General features: G+C 40.7%; 1 protein-coding gene across 1 annotated transcript; it reads right to left on the bottom strand.

Annotated features, from left to right (window-relative positions):
* Positions 1-10,345: 10,345 nt before the first annotated feature.
* Positions 10,346-17,378, bottom strand: LOC139709788 (cytochrome c oxidase assembly protein COX18, mitochondrial-like). Its single transcript, XM_071621749.1, has 4 exons — positions 16,704-17,378; positions 15,174-15,324; positions 12,566-12,798; positions 10,346-10,603 (listed from the first exon to the last, which is right to left on the bottom strand). Exons 1-4 carry the CDS (start codon positions 17,376-17,378, stop codon positions 10,346-10,348), a joined length of 1,317 nt encoding a protein of 438 aa, XP_071477850.1.
* Positions 17,379-18,028: the final 650 nt, after the last annotated feature.

The following is an 18,028-nucleotide window of genomic DNA, read 5'->3' as shown; positions in this document are numbered from 1 at the left end:
AGATAACTCGATTATAATTCAACTCTACTGACAATTTCTTCACAAGAAAGTATTGACATGTATACCAAAACTATATCCCTTGAGTATATTGAATCATGTAACTCATTCTCATTTACAAGGGCATATACATAAAAATAAAAAAACAAAACAAAACAAATACATTACTAGTATACAAATCTGGAATGATATCATTCATTTAAAAAAACCCAACCAACCCTTCCCCTCCCGACTAAAACAAATCTACATCTATCCTAAATATCAAATCCTACCAATATAATGATACATTCATACACATACATACATACACACATTCACAACCACACACACACACACCCACACAGACACACACACACAAACATACACACACACGCACACACACATATATATACATGTATATATATATATATATATATATATATATATATATATATATATATTTGATGCATTATTATAAAGGCTTTGATCATAGAACGGGTAAAGCGCCATTTTGAAGTCCATCATTAAATAAAGCAAAATAAAACCTTTCCAGTGATACCTCACTTGCAGTGGCGGATCCAGAGGGTGGCGCACCGGGTGCGCGCTCCCTCTTTATTTTTTGTTAAAACGAAAGAAATAAAAAGAACAAATGGAGTGGGGGTGGGGCGAGCGCCCCCCCCCCCTTTAATTTTGTAAAGGCACCTCCCCTTTATGGAATTCCTGGATCCGCCCCAGACTTGTTACGTAAGATATTCCATTTTCTTATTGTTTTCTTTACCAGCTTTAATTGCAAATAGTTAACTCGTTTTAGTACGACCAAACTCTGATACACACAGTTTCAAATACCTTAACCCTTTCCTTTCTGAATTTTACGTTGTTTTTTTTTTTTTTTTTTTTGGTTGTTGTTGTTGAAATACCTTGCACCTCGGGTTGTATGAAATATCTCATGACTTGAATCATCTCACTCTGGTTAAATGCTTTCGTCTACTATTGTTCTTTTTTTTTTTGATACGCTTGACCTCGACGTCGGTCTTAAAGTTGCCTCGTACAGCTGGCGGTGGCTGGGGGACAAATCTTCCCGCTTCTGCGGGAGGTTGTTTGACGCAAAGTGGGACAGATCATGTGTCATTACAAAGATTAGAATCTCGAGAAGATAATTAACTAGTAAATCAGAAATATACCTTCTTCCTGAAAGTGAATAACAATGGAGTAATAAATCAGAGAGAGAAAAAAATGCATGAAGGACGCCACAATGACAGATTCAGAAACGACAATAATGTGCTTCCGTAGAACTAGGACATGAATCTAATCCTCCCCCACCCCCACGCCTGACTAGTAATGTTGTTCGATTACTGTTCCCTCATTACTCACACGATTACTTTTACTGTTCACATTTTACAAAATGTTCGTTCTCTTTTGATATATGTTTTTCTTCCTGCTTGCTATGGTGATTTGACAGCCAAAAATCCCATTTAAAGTGGACGACCAATCTTGCACTCTTACAGGAAACTCGTAGGTTTTCTTTTCTATCTTTCAACAAAGTTCAACGACACGACCAAGTCCCGACAAAACTGTCGAGAGTATACTGCATGCCTCCAACCGCGGCTGCTGGCTAATCGATATACCATCTTCCTGACCTATTATGTGATCAATACGCGCCCTAATAATTTGTTGCACTTTAAAACTGAAGGCACACTTTGTTTCCACGAATTTGATGATTCGCCATGTCACACCAGGGATCACCTCCCTGGTCACACGTAGCATTCGATGAGCTGCAAAATAAATAAATCAAAAAAAAAAAACACGAAACAAACGTGAATGAAAGCAACGCTTCTGATAATTTTGAGAGACACGTAGTATTGCGGTATTGCTGCAGAATCAGAATTGGAGGAAACCAAATTCATGTTAAAAGTTTAGCTGTGGCCTTCAACCCCCCCCCCCCGTGTGTGCGTGTGGGTGGGTGGGTGGGTGGGTGGGTGTCTTGTGCCGTCTGATGACTCCTGGGGGTGTTTCATCAACGTTTGTCAGCGCTGACAACGTGAATCACCATAGTAACAGTCAGTGACCAGAGCATCTCAGCCAATCAAAACCAAGGATTTTGCTGAAATTGTCAGCGCTGACAAACGTTGATGAAACACCCCCCTCATGCCCATTTCATAAAGGTGTTTGCAATAATAGTTGCTATTTCAATTGCAGGTCACCATGGTTACGACTCAAGTATGTACATCTGATTGGTTGCTGCATGGCTGTTGCACAGAAACTACAAGTATTGCAACTTACGATATTTGTAAAGAGCTTTATAATCGTGGCCAGGTCCAAGAGACTGTGAAAGATATTACAGCCATTTTTGCAACTGACTGACAAATTGCACTTCATCGACGTAAATCAACACTGATTATTCAGTGTCTGAGTAATAGCCGTAGTTTATGATGGTAAAAAAAAATCGTGGGCATGGGCATACAAACTCGGCTGGGACTCGAACCCATGACCTTCCGATTACTAGACAGGCGTCATGTATCCACATACTCGAGGCCAATCGACTATGTATGCCCACGATTTTTTTTTTCTCATCATCGATGGCTATTACTCAGACATTGAATACTTGGTGTGTGTTTTACGTCGATGAAGGCAATTTGTCAATCAGTTCCCATCCCCCCCCCCAAAAAAAAAAAAAAAATCGACGCAAGAATCTTTAATTTGCATAGCCTGTAGGATTGATTACAAGTGTACCGAGTTGTCAAAAACATTATTTCAGGATATTTTTCCATGATAATGATATATGTATGAACAAATAAAGACTGCCAACGTTGTATCAGAAACTTGATTGTGTGAATGAAGGTTTCAAACATCCCCTCGAAAATTAAATGTATATCTATATCTTAAACTCTATGCATTTCTTCTTTAATTATTCTCTTATAAGTCTAATTTATGAAACACGATCTTCACTCGATGAGGTACACTGTATGTACGTAAGAGCAATAATACGTATTTGCAGTACCATAGACTTGATTCTTTGTGTCACATCAGAGCGGTGATTGTTGAAGCTTCAGGTCTTAAAATCGATACGTTATACACACATCATTTTCAGCTATCTTCTACTGATTCTAACTTACCGTGATTGGGCACAGTGCAAAATATCGGGTGTTAAATATGAAACACCAATCTGGCATCAAATTTCTGGTGCTTATCTGTGGTGTTAAATTAGCCCCTCCGGGTGTCACTTCAAACTATGAATTCTCTTTTGATAGGTAATTACAGTGTAATTCCTGTTCTTCTTGTTGATTTTGAACTTTAGCAAGACGAGCAGGAACTTTCCCGATAAAGACCTTAATTTGGGGGAAAAAAACCTCGATACCACATTTACTCCACGACCTAAACAAAATTGGTGACTGGGCGAAAAAATGGATGATGGATTTGAACACAGATAAATGTAAGGTTTTGACGATATCCAGGAAAAGAAGTAAGGTGCAACACGTGTATCATCTAAATAACGCCCCTCTTGAATCTGTTGAATCCGTGAAGTACTTGGGTGTAACCATCACTTCTGATTTGAAGTGGACCCAACACATCAACAATACTGTTAATAAAGCCAATAACGTGCTTGCATTTCTAAAACGCAATCTTCGCATAAAATCTTCTGATGTTAAAGCCACAGCTTACAAAACATTGGTTCGACCAATTGTTGAGTATGCTTCCACAGTTTGGGACCCATCTACCAAGAACCTAATCCACCAAGTGGAAATGGTCCAGAGAAGAGCTGCGCGATTCACTTTAAATCGCTACCATAACACCTCGAGTGTCACCAAAATGCTACAAGAACTTAATTGGACCACTCTGGAACAGCGCAGAGAAAATGACAGGCTAATTATGATGTACAAAATACACAATAATCTCACTCCTCTTTCAGCACAGGACTATATCATCAAACAGGCTACTCAGTTAACGAGAGCCTCGCAACCACACTCCTATCAGGTACCATATTCGAGAACTGAATCGCATCGCCATTCGTTCTTCCCAAGAACTGTAAGGAAGTGGAATTCCCTGTCGTCAGAAATTGTTTCAGCGCCATCTGTGGGATCATTTCGAAACCGTCTAACGGTTGATCACAGTGGCTAGTATTTTCGCCAAATTTTCTATGTGCTTGTAAATATCTGTAAATAAATTGTATTATAATGTAAATAGCACCAGTCTGCAAGAATCTTCAGTCTATTGAAGGAGGCAGACTTAATCAGAAGAAGAAGAAGAACACCAGTTGTCGTGGTCTCCTTTTCACACTGGGAGGGTGTTACACCATTGAAATATACAGAGTAATGTCAAATCAACACCATGTGGTGTTATTGCTGGATTAACACCGACGCAGTGTCAAAAATATCACCAGCTACAGTGTCAAATTAACACCACGAAGTGCCAGGTGAACACTTTACAACACCATCTCAACATACCTTCTACACCTGTCGGTGTGGACCTCCTACACCTGTCGGTGTGAACCTCTGACACTGCTTTGCGTTAGTTTTAACACTTGGGGTGTTAAATCTAACACTGATCTTTCTGCAGTGTACTAGCTCGAATTTGACTTCTCGTTTGCCAGCAATTTGAAGAAAACCTTTGACTTCTAACTCTTTACTGTATTACAGAAATGAAACCACTTGGCCCATATGAAGTACCACAAGTTTATTTTACAGCTAATCAAAAGGGTTTCCAAAAATGGGGAACACAAATGCCTGCTTTGCGATGTGAGCGTGCAGTCTCTGACAAATCGTTACCATGCCAACGAACTTTCACCGACACGCCTTCACTTTCGTAACTTCCTTCCGCAAGGTGGCCTTTGCTGCCCTGCCTCTTTTTTTTAATTTTTTTTAAAAAATCATTAACGGCTTCAAGATGTTCAGAATACAATCACGGTGTACACGGGGAACGAGATTCGGAAGTTCTACCGGTCGTAAAGGGTGGAAGTTGCGCATAGTGTCAAATAGCTTCCTGTATGTTTATTTGGGCACTGATGGAAGGCGACTGTCATAGCGACCAGCTTAGGTCTTCTTCTTTTCTTTTCTTTTTTTTCTTATCCCACCTGTATTTCCGTTGAAAGTAAATTTGACACTTTCTCTCCCATGTCGCCAACCCATTCGTCAATCCTATTCATTTGGGTTTTGAATAAAATGCGTCATTCTTGCACATTAAAAAAACAAACGACTTTGCTGTACACACGTGCATCGCACACCCACAGACAGAGACAGACAGACAGACAGACAGACAATAGGCTGACAGATACACAAGAGATTGCAGCTCTTTCTTCCTGCGCCTCATCACACTTCAACAGGCCTTCATCATGAGCAGCGTTGGGAAGAGGAAAGGGAGGAAGACCGGGAAATTCTGCCTGTCCAATATAGGCGGAAATTGTTTACTGCATCCGGCCAAATGGTTCTCGTCAAGATACAGGTGACTGTGCTACAGACAGTTACTCCAGTGACCAGTTCACTTTTTGCTTTCTTCTCTCCCCCTTTTTTCCCTCCCCTCCCCCCCCCCCCCACCCTCCCTCCCCCCCCCCCCTCCCTCCCTTTCCATGAGTATTTTGTGAACTTTGGTCAGGGGTAACAGTGTTTACTCTCTACCTTCTTACATCCACATTTCAGGCATACATGTACTTAAATACCGATCTGCTTCGTCCTGCCCTCCAAATCCTCCCCCCCCCCCCCCCCTCAAACTCCAGATTTTCCTGTGTAGACAGGAAACGAGATTCGGAACTTCCACCAGTTTTTACAGAGAATGTTTAAGCATGGTGTCTGGTCAAGTTGTCCTCTCCACCATAATTGGAGACAGAGTCGGATAAAAGGTCATCTCAGTGACAATTTCACTATTTCCCCCAACTTCAAAATTGATCACTTAATCATTATAAGTTGCTAAACCAATGATTTATTTCCTTGTCCAACACCCACACTTCAACAAAGTTATTTAAAAAAAAAAGTAAAAAAAAAAAACTTTACTCCTAAGGAGTGGAATGCTTTATCCTTGGTACATGTACCATTTTTCTTTTTAAATATTTTCCATGACTGTCTACAACTTCTACTGCAGTAGGGCATCGGGGGGGGGGGGGGGGGGGGGGGGCACACCGGGCAGGCGCCCTCTCTTTATTGTTTGTTAAAACAAAGGAAATAAAAAGAAAAAATGAGGGGCATGTGCGCCCCCTTTAATTTTGTAAAGCACCTCCCCTTTACAGAATTCCTGGATATGCCCCTGTACTGTGCCACTGGATGTGTGTTGTGTAAGTGTATAACATGTGACCATCATGGATCATAAAACCACCTAAAAAAGTGACCAGATGTGGACTTTTTTAAGGGTAGATCCTGAAAGAGTAGGCTCTAAGCTTTAAATTGACATGTAACTCAATATAAATGTACTTCCTTACTCATCTAAATAAAGGAAAGAAAGTACACCCTCTGAAACAGTGTTTACTGAGAAAAAGAAGCTTTGAGGTTTTGGTTCTATTCAAGTAGGCCTACTTAATATCATCTAGTGATGTTCAGTGCAATGAATAGGACAAAGAACAGGATATAACACTCCAAAACAACCACTATGAAGGGATTGTAAGATTACACTTAAATTTTGCGCTCATTAGATATACACTCAGCAAAAAAAAAAGAAAGAAAGAAAGTAAACACCTTTTCAAGTTCATCTTTCTCATAGATTTTTTTTTTGTGTGTGGCTGATATCAATGTTTTATATACCATGTTACAGGTAATCTAATTGGCTATTAACCGAATAGGTCAATGAAAAGGAAATCTTTATGCATGAGTGAACACGTCCGTTTTCCTCTTCCAAGGCACAAAAAGTATGAACTAGAAAAAGTGTTTTGTACTTTCTTCTCTCTCTCTCTCTCTCTTTTTTTTTTTTTTTTTTTTTTTTTGCTGTGTACTTTATTATGATTAATAACAACTTTCAGCATTAACTTTATTAACATTTTTCAGGGATGAAAGCAATAAGTGTATAAAGGGCTCCTCATGCTCTGAATCCATAAATCTGAGAAAGAATAATTATGTCAGACAGCCCAAAATAATTTTAGAAATAAAGAAAAAATGAAAAAAAAAAATGCAATTTCCATTCATTTCATGATCCTAACTTTATGAAACTATATTTTATTTGGAAAACGAATTGCTCTTTCAGAAAACTAAAAGTTGACAAGGTTGATTCATTTTACCTTTTGTGAATTCTAACATAACATCAGGTCACGCGACATGATTGTGTTGGTCTTGTGATGCAAGGTGACAAATTGTTACACATAGGCCTATCATTTCAATTGCAGGATCTGATCATGCAGATAAAATCCTTTTGCAACCTGTAGCCATGGAAATATTACTGCAGCAATCTTACTCACGCCTCCCATTACAGAGAAACCCTGTTACAACGAGCTCACTTAAGAGTTACTGCTTTTAACAAGGTAAATTTGGCCATCCTGATTTTCCATTTTGTATTTACCTTCTCTCTTTTTTTATTAAGTTTCCAATGAGGTATGGATTATTATCATCGATGTGAAATCTGCTGTCGCAGAGACCTTTACAACAGCATTTCCCTGAGCTAGAATAGGCCAGTTCAGGGTTCCACATAGTGCATGAGCAAAAACACAAAAAAGAGAAAAAGACAATTTGTTCCAACAGGGCGTGTTGGTTTTTAAATTCACTGAAATAAGCATCTGTGATGTTATGATTACTGTAAAAAGAAAAATTTTTGCATGCATTTTCATTTTGCGAATTTGGCGAGAGCCACGATTTGCAATATTAAAATGCATGCAAAAGTTCTTCTCTACACTATATGCCAATGGCAATTCGCAAAAATTTCATAATGCCAAAAAGGACGTTGGCTGCAATTCGCAAAAAAAAAAAAAAAAAATAATGACGCTGATCTTGCTTTACAGTATTCAAGTAATCCTTACCAATGGTGCTTGACAGCAAAAGTGGTATTTGGCAATATCAAAAGGAAAGTTTTGTTACAGTGCACTCCCCTTACAACGAACACGGTTATAGCGAAATTTTGTAATAACGAAGTAAAACTTCTGGTCCCAAAATTATCGCCACTAAAGTCTATGGTATAAAATTTGCTTATAACGAACACGGTTATAGCGAAATTTTTCGTCATAACGAAGTCTTTTCCAAGCGCAACTGAAAAAGAAAAACAAAAGAAATGTGCTCCGTTATAACGAAATGAGGATCGCTTCAAAAATATAGCGGAATAAGCATGTATAGCCTCTCTGCATGGGCAAACGCTTCATATCACTGTGTGTTCGCTCCGTGTGTCACGCACAGTTTCGGAGAGGAACTTGCGTTATTTGTATAATACAATAATCTGAAATTAAATAAGGTTTGTTTTATTGTTCCGAAGGTTCTTTGTTACAAAACACACAGATTCTGATACACCTAAATTCAACAAACAGAATATGATGTTTTATACGCATGGTTTCTTTGTTTTCGTTATATCTTGTATTTGTTCGGTCATAACGAAATTTCGTTATAACAAAAGAAAACTGCCGCTCCCGAGCATTTCATTATAACGGGAGTGCACTGTACTGCATTCAATGAAAAATGAAATGGATGTTTTCCAAGAGTTGACTAATGGACTATTCTGGTCACATGGGTCTACGGAAGTTCCTCTTTCATCTGAACATAATTGATGAATTCGATAAATTATGTCGGGCAAGCCTATACATTACATTGCTTTTTAACTCTTAATGTGCGATGGTGGAAACCTCCTTTGTGCCACATTATTCGGAAACACTAACGGTCTCATGCTTGAGAAAACATTCTGTTTTTCAAGTCTATGTACTCTAAAAGTGGTTTCTTTCACGGTGGTTTTATATTCGCGCTTTTCGCGCTTTGAGGTTGGACCGCGAATTTAACATCACGCGAAAAATGTTTTGAACTCGTCGCTTGTTACAACGCTATCATTACAGACCGCGAATTTAAACACACACGAAAAAGTCGGCACCGATGGAAACCGCGAAAGTTTCTGTACGCGAAAGAAACCACTTTTACAGTAACTTCTTTAGATTTCTGTTGAGTTCGGGCAAATAGTGAGTAAAGTTGTAGAGAAAATGCCAAGCTTTGCACTGATGTATTATTGTATGACAAATCTATGATTGTTTTTCTTTCACATGACCAGTAGTTGCATTACTGCAAAGGCATGACTTGTGACACAAAACAATGACATAGACTTAGAAATTACTCTCAAATCCAGTAGAGAACACCTTTTGATAGTCAATCACTACATGCAATGCAAGCTACTGTGAAAGTGGAAATTTTCGCGGTGTTGAAATTTTCGCGCATTCGCGCAACCAGAAACTAGCGCGAAAATAAAAGCACGCGAATATTTTTGCTTGCTATACATTCCTGTGCGTGATGTCTTGATTCCGCGGAAATAAAAACACGCGAAACTCTTCTTACCCGGCCAAGCGCGAAAAATTAGTCGCGCGAAAATATCCACTTTTACAGTATATGTGAGAGGAATGGAAGCGTGAGAAACGCTTTCAATGTACCGCGGCATTTGGTGATTTATCGATCAGATTAGGCGGATTAGTGCGTTTGAGCAGAATATGCGAAGTTGGCACGCCGTCGACTGAGTCGGACGTGCGAACGTGGCACATAAAGAGTTAAAGGAGTTAAGTGCCTAACCACCACAGAAAAAAAAGGAAGGTCATTTGTAACCATGTGTACATGAGCTAACTCTAAACTAACAGGAGGCTGCTAGAGACAGGGTATTTGCTTTTTTCTTGAAGGGAATTATTTCAGTGGCTGTATATGGCAGGTGGCTGCTATAGACAGGTGGTCACTCAGGCAGATTTGACTGCATGTATGTCATATTAAAATATAGCTTGATGCTGTTCCACCATTGATGAGCCTTTTGCTGTGTGGAACATCATACAAAGGAACTCTAAGGACCCTCTAAAAGTGTGGTGTAAACTAAAGTCTTCAATGCCCCAGAGCAAATGACTATCATTGTCATCATCATTAACTCATTTATAAGTAACACAAAGTTACGAAAGAAGCAAAATCAGGTCTTGTTGTCGTAGTGTCTGCCATTTATTGAGATAAATAGGGCTGCAAACTTCTTCAGATCAAAAGAATATACTGCTGCACAGTGAAACAAAAAGTTCCTTTCAAAGGCTTTTTATGAAGCAGACATCTGCATAGTCAGGTCTGTCCATTGTTTCAAATTTACATCTGTAGATATTATCTCGACAACGTCAAACTTCCAACAAGTACATGTCCTAATCTGTGAATGGACAATTGGTCAGTTGATGCAGAAAACTATTTCCAGGGCACAAACCATGCTACTGAGGAGTATCTGCATGACACAAAATAATCCAACAAGAGGATCGTGCTCGTCACAAGTTTGGCTTTTGTTTTGATTTGCTGTCATCTCCGTTATCTGCCATTTCTTCCAGACGTCCGTCCGATGTTTGTTCCCGCCCGGTCCTACTCAGGTACCTGACGACAAACTCGTCCCTCATGTCCTGGAATGGCGTGCTGGAGTCGCTCTTGGACGGCCTGATGCCGAGAGTGCGCCGTGCTGACGGTATCTTGAGAAGGATGTTCTGGCCAAGTCCGTACGATGCAGAGACTGTCCAGTACAGGGTCATGGCCTGGATTCATAGGAATAACAAGACAATGATGCAGAACCACTGGGTGGTACCCCACCCCCACCCCCCCCCCCCCCCCCCCAAATCAGGCAGTCAACCATACACATACTGTATGCTTGTTCCAGATTCTTGGAGATAGGCCCTTTAGGGATGGAAATTGGTCAGGGTTGTTACTCAATTTCATGGGCTTTTGGAAGCAAAGACATCAAAATCACCCCATCACAGGTTTTTGGAATTAAGGAAAGATGGTAAAATTACCCCCGCAATGAAGGAGTTCCAAGGTGAGGGGTGTCCACAATTTCAGCCCTTGCATGGACAGAAATGTCTTTAAAGACTATCTCATGCTACTTCCCTGCAAAAAGAAGACCAGCCCAGCGTGCTTTGCAGTGAAACATACAGAGTAAGCACTTTGGGGAAAATCGGGGCAAACACCAAGAAGGCACACAACCCCTATTTTTGATTTTTTTTTTTTTTTTTTTTTTTTTTTGGGGGGGGGGGTTGAAACTACATATACGTGTATATCCCTGTTAGGGACCTTATGTTAGGATTTGTGGGGAAAGATTTGAAAACCACCCCTAACTGAAAATATGTTTTTTGTTGAAAATTTAATTGCAAAATCCTGTAAGACCCTCCATTTCAGCAATTTTTCAGGATTTTTTTCCCTGATTGAGCCCCTATAATATAACCCTTTTTCAAAAAAATCGGGAGCATGCATGCGGTACAGAATGACCACCTGAGTGGGGTGGGGGGTGGTACAATACGTCAGTTAGAGACATTGATTCTCTCCACTTCATTGAAATTGCAATTTTGAAAGTCCATGAATATGAAACAAAACCTGGAGACATGGCAATGTTTGGCCTGAACTTTGATTACCTGGGTACTAGATAGTCAGCACCACAATCTACCTATCTATATAATACACTTGGTGAAGCTGTGGCATAATCAGCGAATTTCAGATTTTGTGACCTGAATTTTTGTTGCCTGAATTTCGATGAATATACCCGAAATCTCTCAAGTGATATGTCATGTCTAAAGATGAAAATGTTCAATAATATTTGTAAATTCTGATAACTACATCTAGACATATCCTTGTCCCACACCATGTCCTATCCATGTTCTATGGAATGAAGGGTTGGGACAAAAAGCATTGATACAAACATTGCTAAAAGCACAATGCCACCAGGCCCCCTAGTGCAAAAGTCTATGTGATTATGTTTCTTCCTTGCTGCATTTTTGTACGAATACAAATGTATATGTGATGACCCGCTGCAACAAAAGGATCCGAAAGTCGGGGGAGGACAATTTTCTGAAAATGGCGTGACGTTATTCCCTTACCCTTCTACTTTAATTTCATATATAGCACAATTCATAAAAATACTCTGTTGCGGAGATATTGATGCTTTTATTAGCTCATGTCAAGTGGTTGAGGAAATCAGAGTTTGGAGGAAAACACCTTCAAAGTTTTCCTTCCGACGCTGTCATGATCAAAGGGAGGCGAGACAGTTTTCACCGCTGGACAATAGAAGGCATGCTCCTGGCGACCACCGCGATGTTCATTCAAGCTTAGCGTCAGTGGTCTTCGCACGACCAATCAGTAATCAGGATGCCATGCACTGACCAATAAGATCACTCCCTCGTTGCTAGGGGTGGGGTCTAGCTGCGGCGCTAAATACAAATCTTCGGACACGTTTCTGTTACGTTGAAAGTCGGAAAATCATGGCCCACAAAAACGCTGATTTCTTGCCTTTTCTTTGATCATTAAGCTTCGGAATTTCGGCAGATGATAGATAAAACATTAGATTACAAAATTATGCCAAAAACAGAAATCCGATTGTTTTGACCAATTTTGATGATGTGACTTCAAACTCGATTTTCTCAACTCAGCCGTCAGCGACTTTAGGATCCTTTTGTTGTAGCGGGTCACATATCTTTTCACTGCACGAAAGCGTGAGAATGTCACCTTACCGCAGGCACGTAAGCCGCCACTGGAATCATGATCAAAGAAATCCCCCTGAGAGTGTTGTTGACGTAGCGTTGCACTCTCGTCACCCTCCCTTTGTGTAGTGCGTGCATTTCGATGTTTGCAAGGTTCAGGATGCCGACGAGAACGGGTAGAATCCCCGTTGGGTCTGGTACAGTGAGACTAGCAAACCAGAGGGTGCCACCACTGGCCAGCTCCGGGACAATGCTTGCGGGATCTGCACACACAGACATAGAAACGGAGAGAGACATACGTGCAGACTTTACTGCTTTATTTTGTTATGATGTCATGGTATAGCAACTGGGATTAATCTCGGACTGTAAGTCACAGCAATGGTGACAGAAGAATTTCTACTACATTCATGTGAATTTAACTTCAGCATAGTGTGGAATAGTATATTAATAATGCACAGGTGAGAGTGCATTAGTGGAGATGCAGTGCACTTGTGGCAGGTGCAGCAGCAGCTTTGCCACCCTCTAGTCCTTTGTGTGCTACATACTATTAAACTGAATTGTTCCACATACAAATGGTTGGCTTCGAATACAGTCAAACCTGTCTATAGCGGCCACCCAAAGGAGACAAAAAAAAATGGCCGTTATAGACAGGTGGCTGCTATAGACAGGTTATCCAACTTTGTGTGCATTGCCTACATGTACATGTATCATCGTTGTATATTCCAGTACTTACATGTACATGTATGTGAGTACGTGCGCACATGTGTGTTTCATGCATTGGACAATGCCAGTGTTTATTAATTGTTGCAGAGTAGCATGTGTACAGTCGTGAAGAAAGCTTAACACTAGTGCATTGTTATGACTGAATGAGTGATGAATGCAGCGGTCGCGATCGCTGAACATTGCCCATGAATGACTGGCACGGCTACTAAGCAGAAAACACGCTGAATTACCAGCTCGGCTACGGCTCCATCATGTCTGTGGTCGCTATAGACAGGTTAAAATCTACCGCAGGAAACAAAATTTGTGGCCGCTGGCCGCATTAGACAGGTGGCCGCTATACACAGGGTCTTAAACAGGGCTTTTCTCTCGGGGGAATTTTTCAGTGGCCGCTATAGACAGGTGGCCGATAAGGCAGGTTTGACTGTGGTATGATTCAGGTACTGATGACCTAGAATCTAGATCAATGCAACACATTCAGTCTGTACCAAGTCTGTAGCCTGAACACCAACAGCATTCAATGAATGAATTCTTCCATCATATCGCACAGAATTATTTGAGTACATCTACCATCATACCATACAGCACAGAGTGGCTTTTACAAAGAATCAAAAACCTTTTCAGGATTGTTTGAGATTGCTGCAGTACACATTCTCCATAGACCTACTTGACAGTAGTGTCAACTCAGGTTGTGATATGATTAGAATCAAATACTGTGAAACTGCGGTGACATGACATTTGCTCCTGGGACAATTGCTCTGGTCTTATTTTCTTCAAGGACTTAGGGACAGGGTTAGGGTTGTGATACGTTTTAGATCTAGTTTGATGTGAGGCTTAGGATTACTGTTAGGGTTACATTTGTGGGTAGCATTTATGTTTGGCTTAACCTGCAGATATTTCATGGAGCAATTGTCGCAGGAGCAAATGTAATGGCACCGAAATTGCCCCCTATATCCAAGTTGCCAATTTTCCCTAATTTGCAGATTTCCATTAACAAGAGACCCGGGGGTCTTGCGCTCACCTGAGTATCGCAAGTTCACATTCCATGCATTCTGGCAGACTCTTACCTGAGAACATTGGAAACTTGTGGTGGGGTAGTTTGAGAGCTGGGGGCATGGTGTCTATTTGCATCATATTCCATCACACTGGTAAAAATACCTGCAAGGTACACTGTACTTCATAGAATGTTGGACTATGTAGTTTTGGGCCCCACTGGGGACCCTTAGGTGGGCATGGTGCCCATTTTAACGAATTGAGATCCTATCCCTCTACGGATGCTACCTGCCAAGTTTGGTGAAAATCGGTCATGGGGTTCTCAAGAAGAAGATGAATATGTAAAAAGTTTATGCACGACGCACAACGGACGCCAAATACCGGACGAAGAGCGATCGCAATAGCAAAGGCTCAAGTGAGCTAAAAACTTTCAGGGTTCTCTTTATCTTATTTTTCTTCTTTGTTTTTAAGGGATTGTATAGTATTGGTTCAGATGAGGATTCAGCTTTTCATTTTTTTTTGTGAAATACTTAGAAACTCCTTTATGAAATGTTAAACCGCACACCATTCACATAGGAATTAATGGTTTATTTGAGGAAAATCGGTTTTGAAATGGTTGAGATATCCAAAAACAAATTAGAAAGTAAAACAAAGCGATCCTAATAAAAGGTGGGTCCCACCTTTTATTAGCATCAATTTCTTTCGATATCTTGGCCATTTCAAAACCATTTTTCATCAAATAAACTTTGATTTCCTCTACGAATTATATGCTCTTTCATATTTCGTATTAACGGTTTCTCATCATCTCACATAGGAAAGCTGGAATCCTGAAGTTCCATCCCCTTTAAGTTTACTTGAGCATGGGGTAGAGATTTCCCTAGTAAGTCATCACATCGTGAGGTCAACTTTTGCTGCTTGATCTTACCGACATACATCCTCTCCGCGAAGGCCCCCGTCATGTTCCTCAGGGAGAGGGAGAGGAGGATCCACATGGGCAGCTGAACCAGGAAGAGGATGGAGCCCTTGGCTGGGTGGCAGTTGTCTCGGACGTACAGCTCCTTGGAGTAACGCCTCACCTGTTTAAAAATGCAAAATTGTTGTTGGTTTTTAACCCGTTGAAGACTAGTCCTGAGTATACTCAGGTAGGTGTTTATGGGAGATGTGTGTTATAGCAAAATCAGCTCCTCCTCAACAGGTTAAGAGTTGTATGCAGTTGAACTTTAAACCTAAACTAACCATAAAATGTGTATCGATAGCTGGTCATCACATATTTCTGGTTTGCTATGTTCCTCAATAAAACACATATTCTGCTGGGTTTTAATGGCGGGCAGATAGGCAGAGACATCTTCAACAATCTGTCAGGGAACACGGATTACATAATGGTCAAATTTCAGGAATGATTAGACTGTACAGTGGCAAACTGAATGTCCTGAATGTACAGTGTAGTGCACAGAATGCATTGTTAAGTTTAGGTCTGATTCAAAGACAAAGATACACAGCTCTTTGAGCACCATGACATGATTGGCAGCTAAAATTCAAACATTTTTCATTCTCGCCCTTCACTCCGTTTGGTATAATAGCCTTCATGTTAGAACATCGCAGTTTTATGTGTGGCTGGGTTGTCTTTTGCCACTATCATACTGGCAAAGATTGGGAATGATTCATCAAATGCCAAAATACAACAGTTCGCAATATCAGGCAAAGTGACTTGAGCACATCACCATTTACATTAATGTCATGTCCACTGAAAAGTTGTGTCTCAATGCTAACAGCTAAAACAACTGGATAATCTACACTGGTATGAATATTGTAAACTGTATGTGATTAATACTTGCCTGTGTTCTCAATCATTATTAATGTATTTATCCTATGAAATCATGATTACTAGTAAGTTAAAATTGTCAAGTCCTTTTAATAAAGTCAAAACATTCTTCTCAGAAGGGCTCAAAATGCACATTTCACCATTTTGAATTTACATGTACATCGTAAGGGTCTACCAAGAAACTTGTCTGGCTGACGCAATTTGAAGGGATGTTTTGGATTATTTTGTCAGCAGAAGTGTAAAATCATGTTTATTGCATTCATATGATTTTTATACCTGAAATGCCCTCCCCTTTCATGGTGGGTATGTAAAATGTCATAATGATAAAAGATTGTTTCCTAGCAATCATGTTTTCCAACAAGCTGCATGTCATCACTCAAGCATGGAAGATTGGTAAATACTCCTGTGACCAGATTTGTTGATTATCAATAACCAATTACAAAAAAAGTACACAGCAACCATGATCAGGTATGCTCTGAGACTCAAGTACTTCCGGCAAACCTTCTTGGCTAATATTTTGCATATTCGTTGTTACCTAACTGAAATCGTGTCATTACGGCATTATTTCACTAATTTCTTTTATGCATTTCAGAGCAGAAATCTACAAGATAAAAGATAATGATACAAATTTACCAGTCCAACAAATGCCCGCTGTGCCCGTTTCTCTGACCACTGCTCCTGCTTGGCTCGTGGCGCGAACCGCTGCACAAACGCCCTCTTTGCCATGGCGATGACCTCTGGCTGGAGGTTCTCCACTCTTGCCCGGATGTTCTGGGAGTATACGGCTAATGGAAGGGTAAGAACCAGTCGGAGGGTGAAGGTTGTCAGTGCTATGGATGCCCACCATGGGAGACCCGTTAGGGAGTGGCCAAACTGGAAGATGCTCTCGGCATAGTGCACCGGCTGCGAGTTCAGGACGCTCTCGTACAAGGTTGTGGGTTCCGTCGACGAGTGACGCACCTGGCAGCGGAGCGACAGTCCTGATGCAGGTGCTTGCAGTAATCCCTGGGGTGCTCTTTCAACCCAAGTTGGTGAGAAAAATGGCAAGACAGACCTTTGGGTGTGCACATGACCCGGTGGCGCTCTGGGTCGATGAAATAGTCTGCCATCCTCTTGACTGGAGAATTCTATGTTGGAAGAAATGGTTCTGTAGCCAGCAAAACTCAAACCTGCTGTCTGATGTTTGGTGCCATTTTCCAGAGGAGAGGTACATGGCAGTCCTCGGAGTGTCCTCACCCATGGTTCCTGGTGATCTTTACTGCTAATTCGACAATGCCTATGGATGAGGTGAGAGTTCCTCTGAGACATGCATGCACATCTCAGCAACTGCACTCTTGGAAGCCTCAGTGACAAGGATACTGGTCTGAATGCAGGATGATACATCTCACTGGTGATGATGCAGCTAAGGAGAGAGCACAGTGAAAACATAAGTGGGGAAAAGATCTTTGTTGTTGTTCAAGTTGTACAGTGTCTGGGAATAAGCCAGTTCAGAGTTCCACTTTGAGCATGAGCAGAAAAAGGTCATTTGTACCAGGAGAGCATGTTGGATATAAATTCACTGAGCTAAGCATCTGTGATGGAATGATTATTCAAGTAATCCTTATAAGTAGTGCTTGCCACCACGTCCACCTGACAGGGAGCGCTACATGTATTTGGCAATATCAAATTGAAAAAGATTGTTAATGCATTCAATGCAAAATAATGAAATGGATGCTCTCCAAAGCGTAAATCGATGGATCATTCTGGTCACCTGGCCTTCGCAAGTTCATCTTTTGTACTGATGAATTCCTTAAATTGTTACATCTGGCAAGCCTATGCATTTTATCGCTTTGAAAACGAGTGTAGTGTCTAACCTACTGAGATAAAAAGAAATTTTGTACCCATTTGTACCCATGTACACGTGAGCTAACTCTGAACTGGTTTACTCCCTTACTCTTCTCATGAACCTCTGTCTATAA

This window comes from Diadema antillarum, unplaced genomic scaffold (genome assembly GCF_040938485.1).
Source record: "Diadema antillarum isolate AM-2024a unplaced genomic scaffold, OU_Dant_1.0 seq00001470_RagTag, whole genome shotgun sequence".
Classification (NCBI taxonomy): Eukaryota; Metazoa; Echinodermata; class Echinoidea; order Diadematoida; family Diadematidae; genus Diadema; species Diadema antillarum.
Note: the sequence above shows the minus strand (reverse complement) of the source record. Positions and strands in the feature narration are given on the sequence as shown.

Bases quoted from the DNA above. Each gene is read 5' to 3' on its own strand.
- LOC139709788 (XM_071621749.1), bottom strand. From the start codon at position 17,378: ATGTCTCAGAGGAACTCTCACCTCATCCATAGGCATTGTCGAATTAGC. The intron at 15,325-16,703 runs GTAAATTTGTAT...ATTTTTAAACAG, and splicing joins AGCGGGCATTTGTTGGACTG to GTGAGGCGTTACTCCAAGGA. The intron at 12,799-15,173 runs GTAAGATCAAGC...CTGTGTGTGCAG, and splicing joins CGCGGAGAGGATGTATGTCG to ATCCCGCAAGCATTGTCCCG.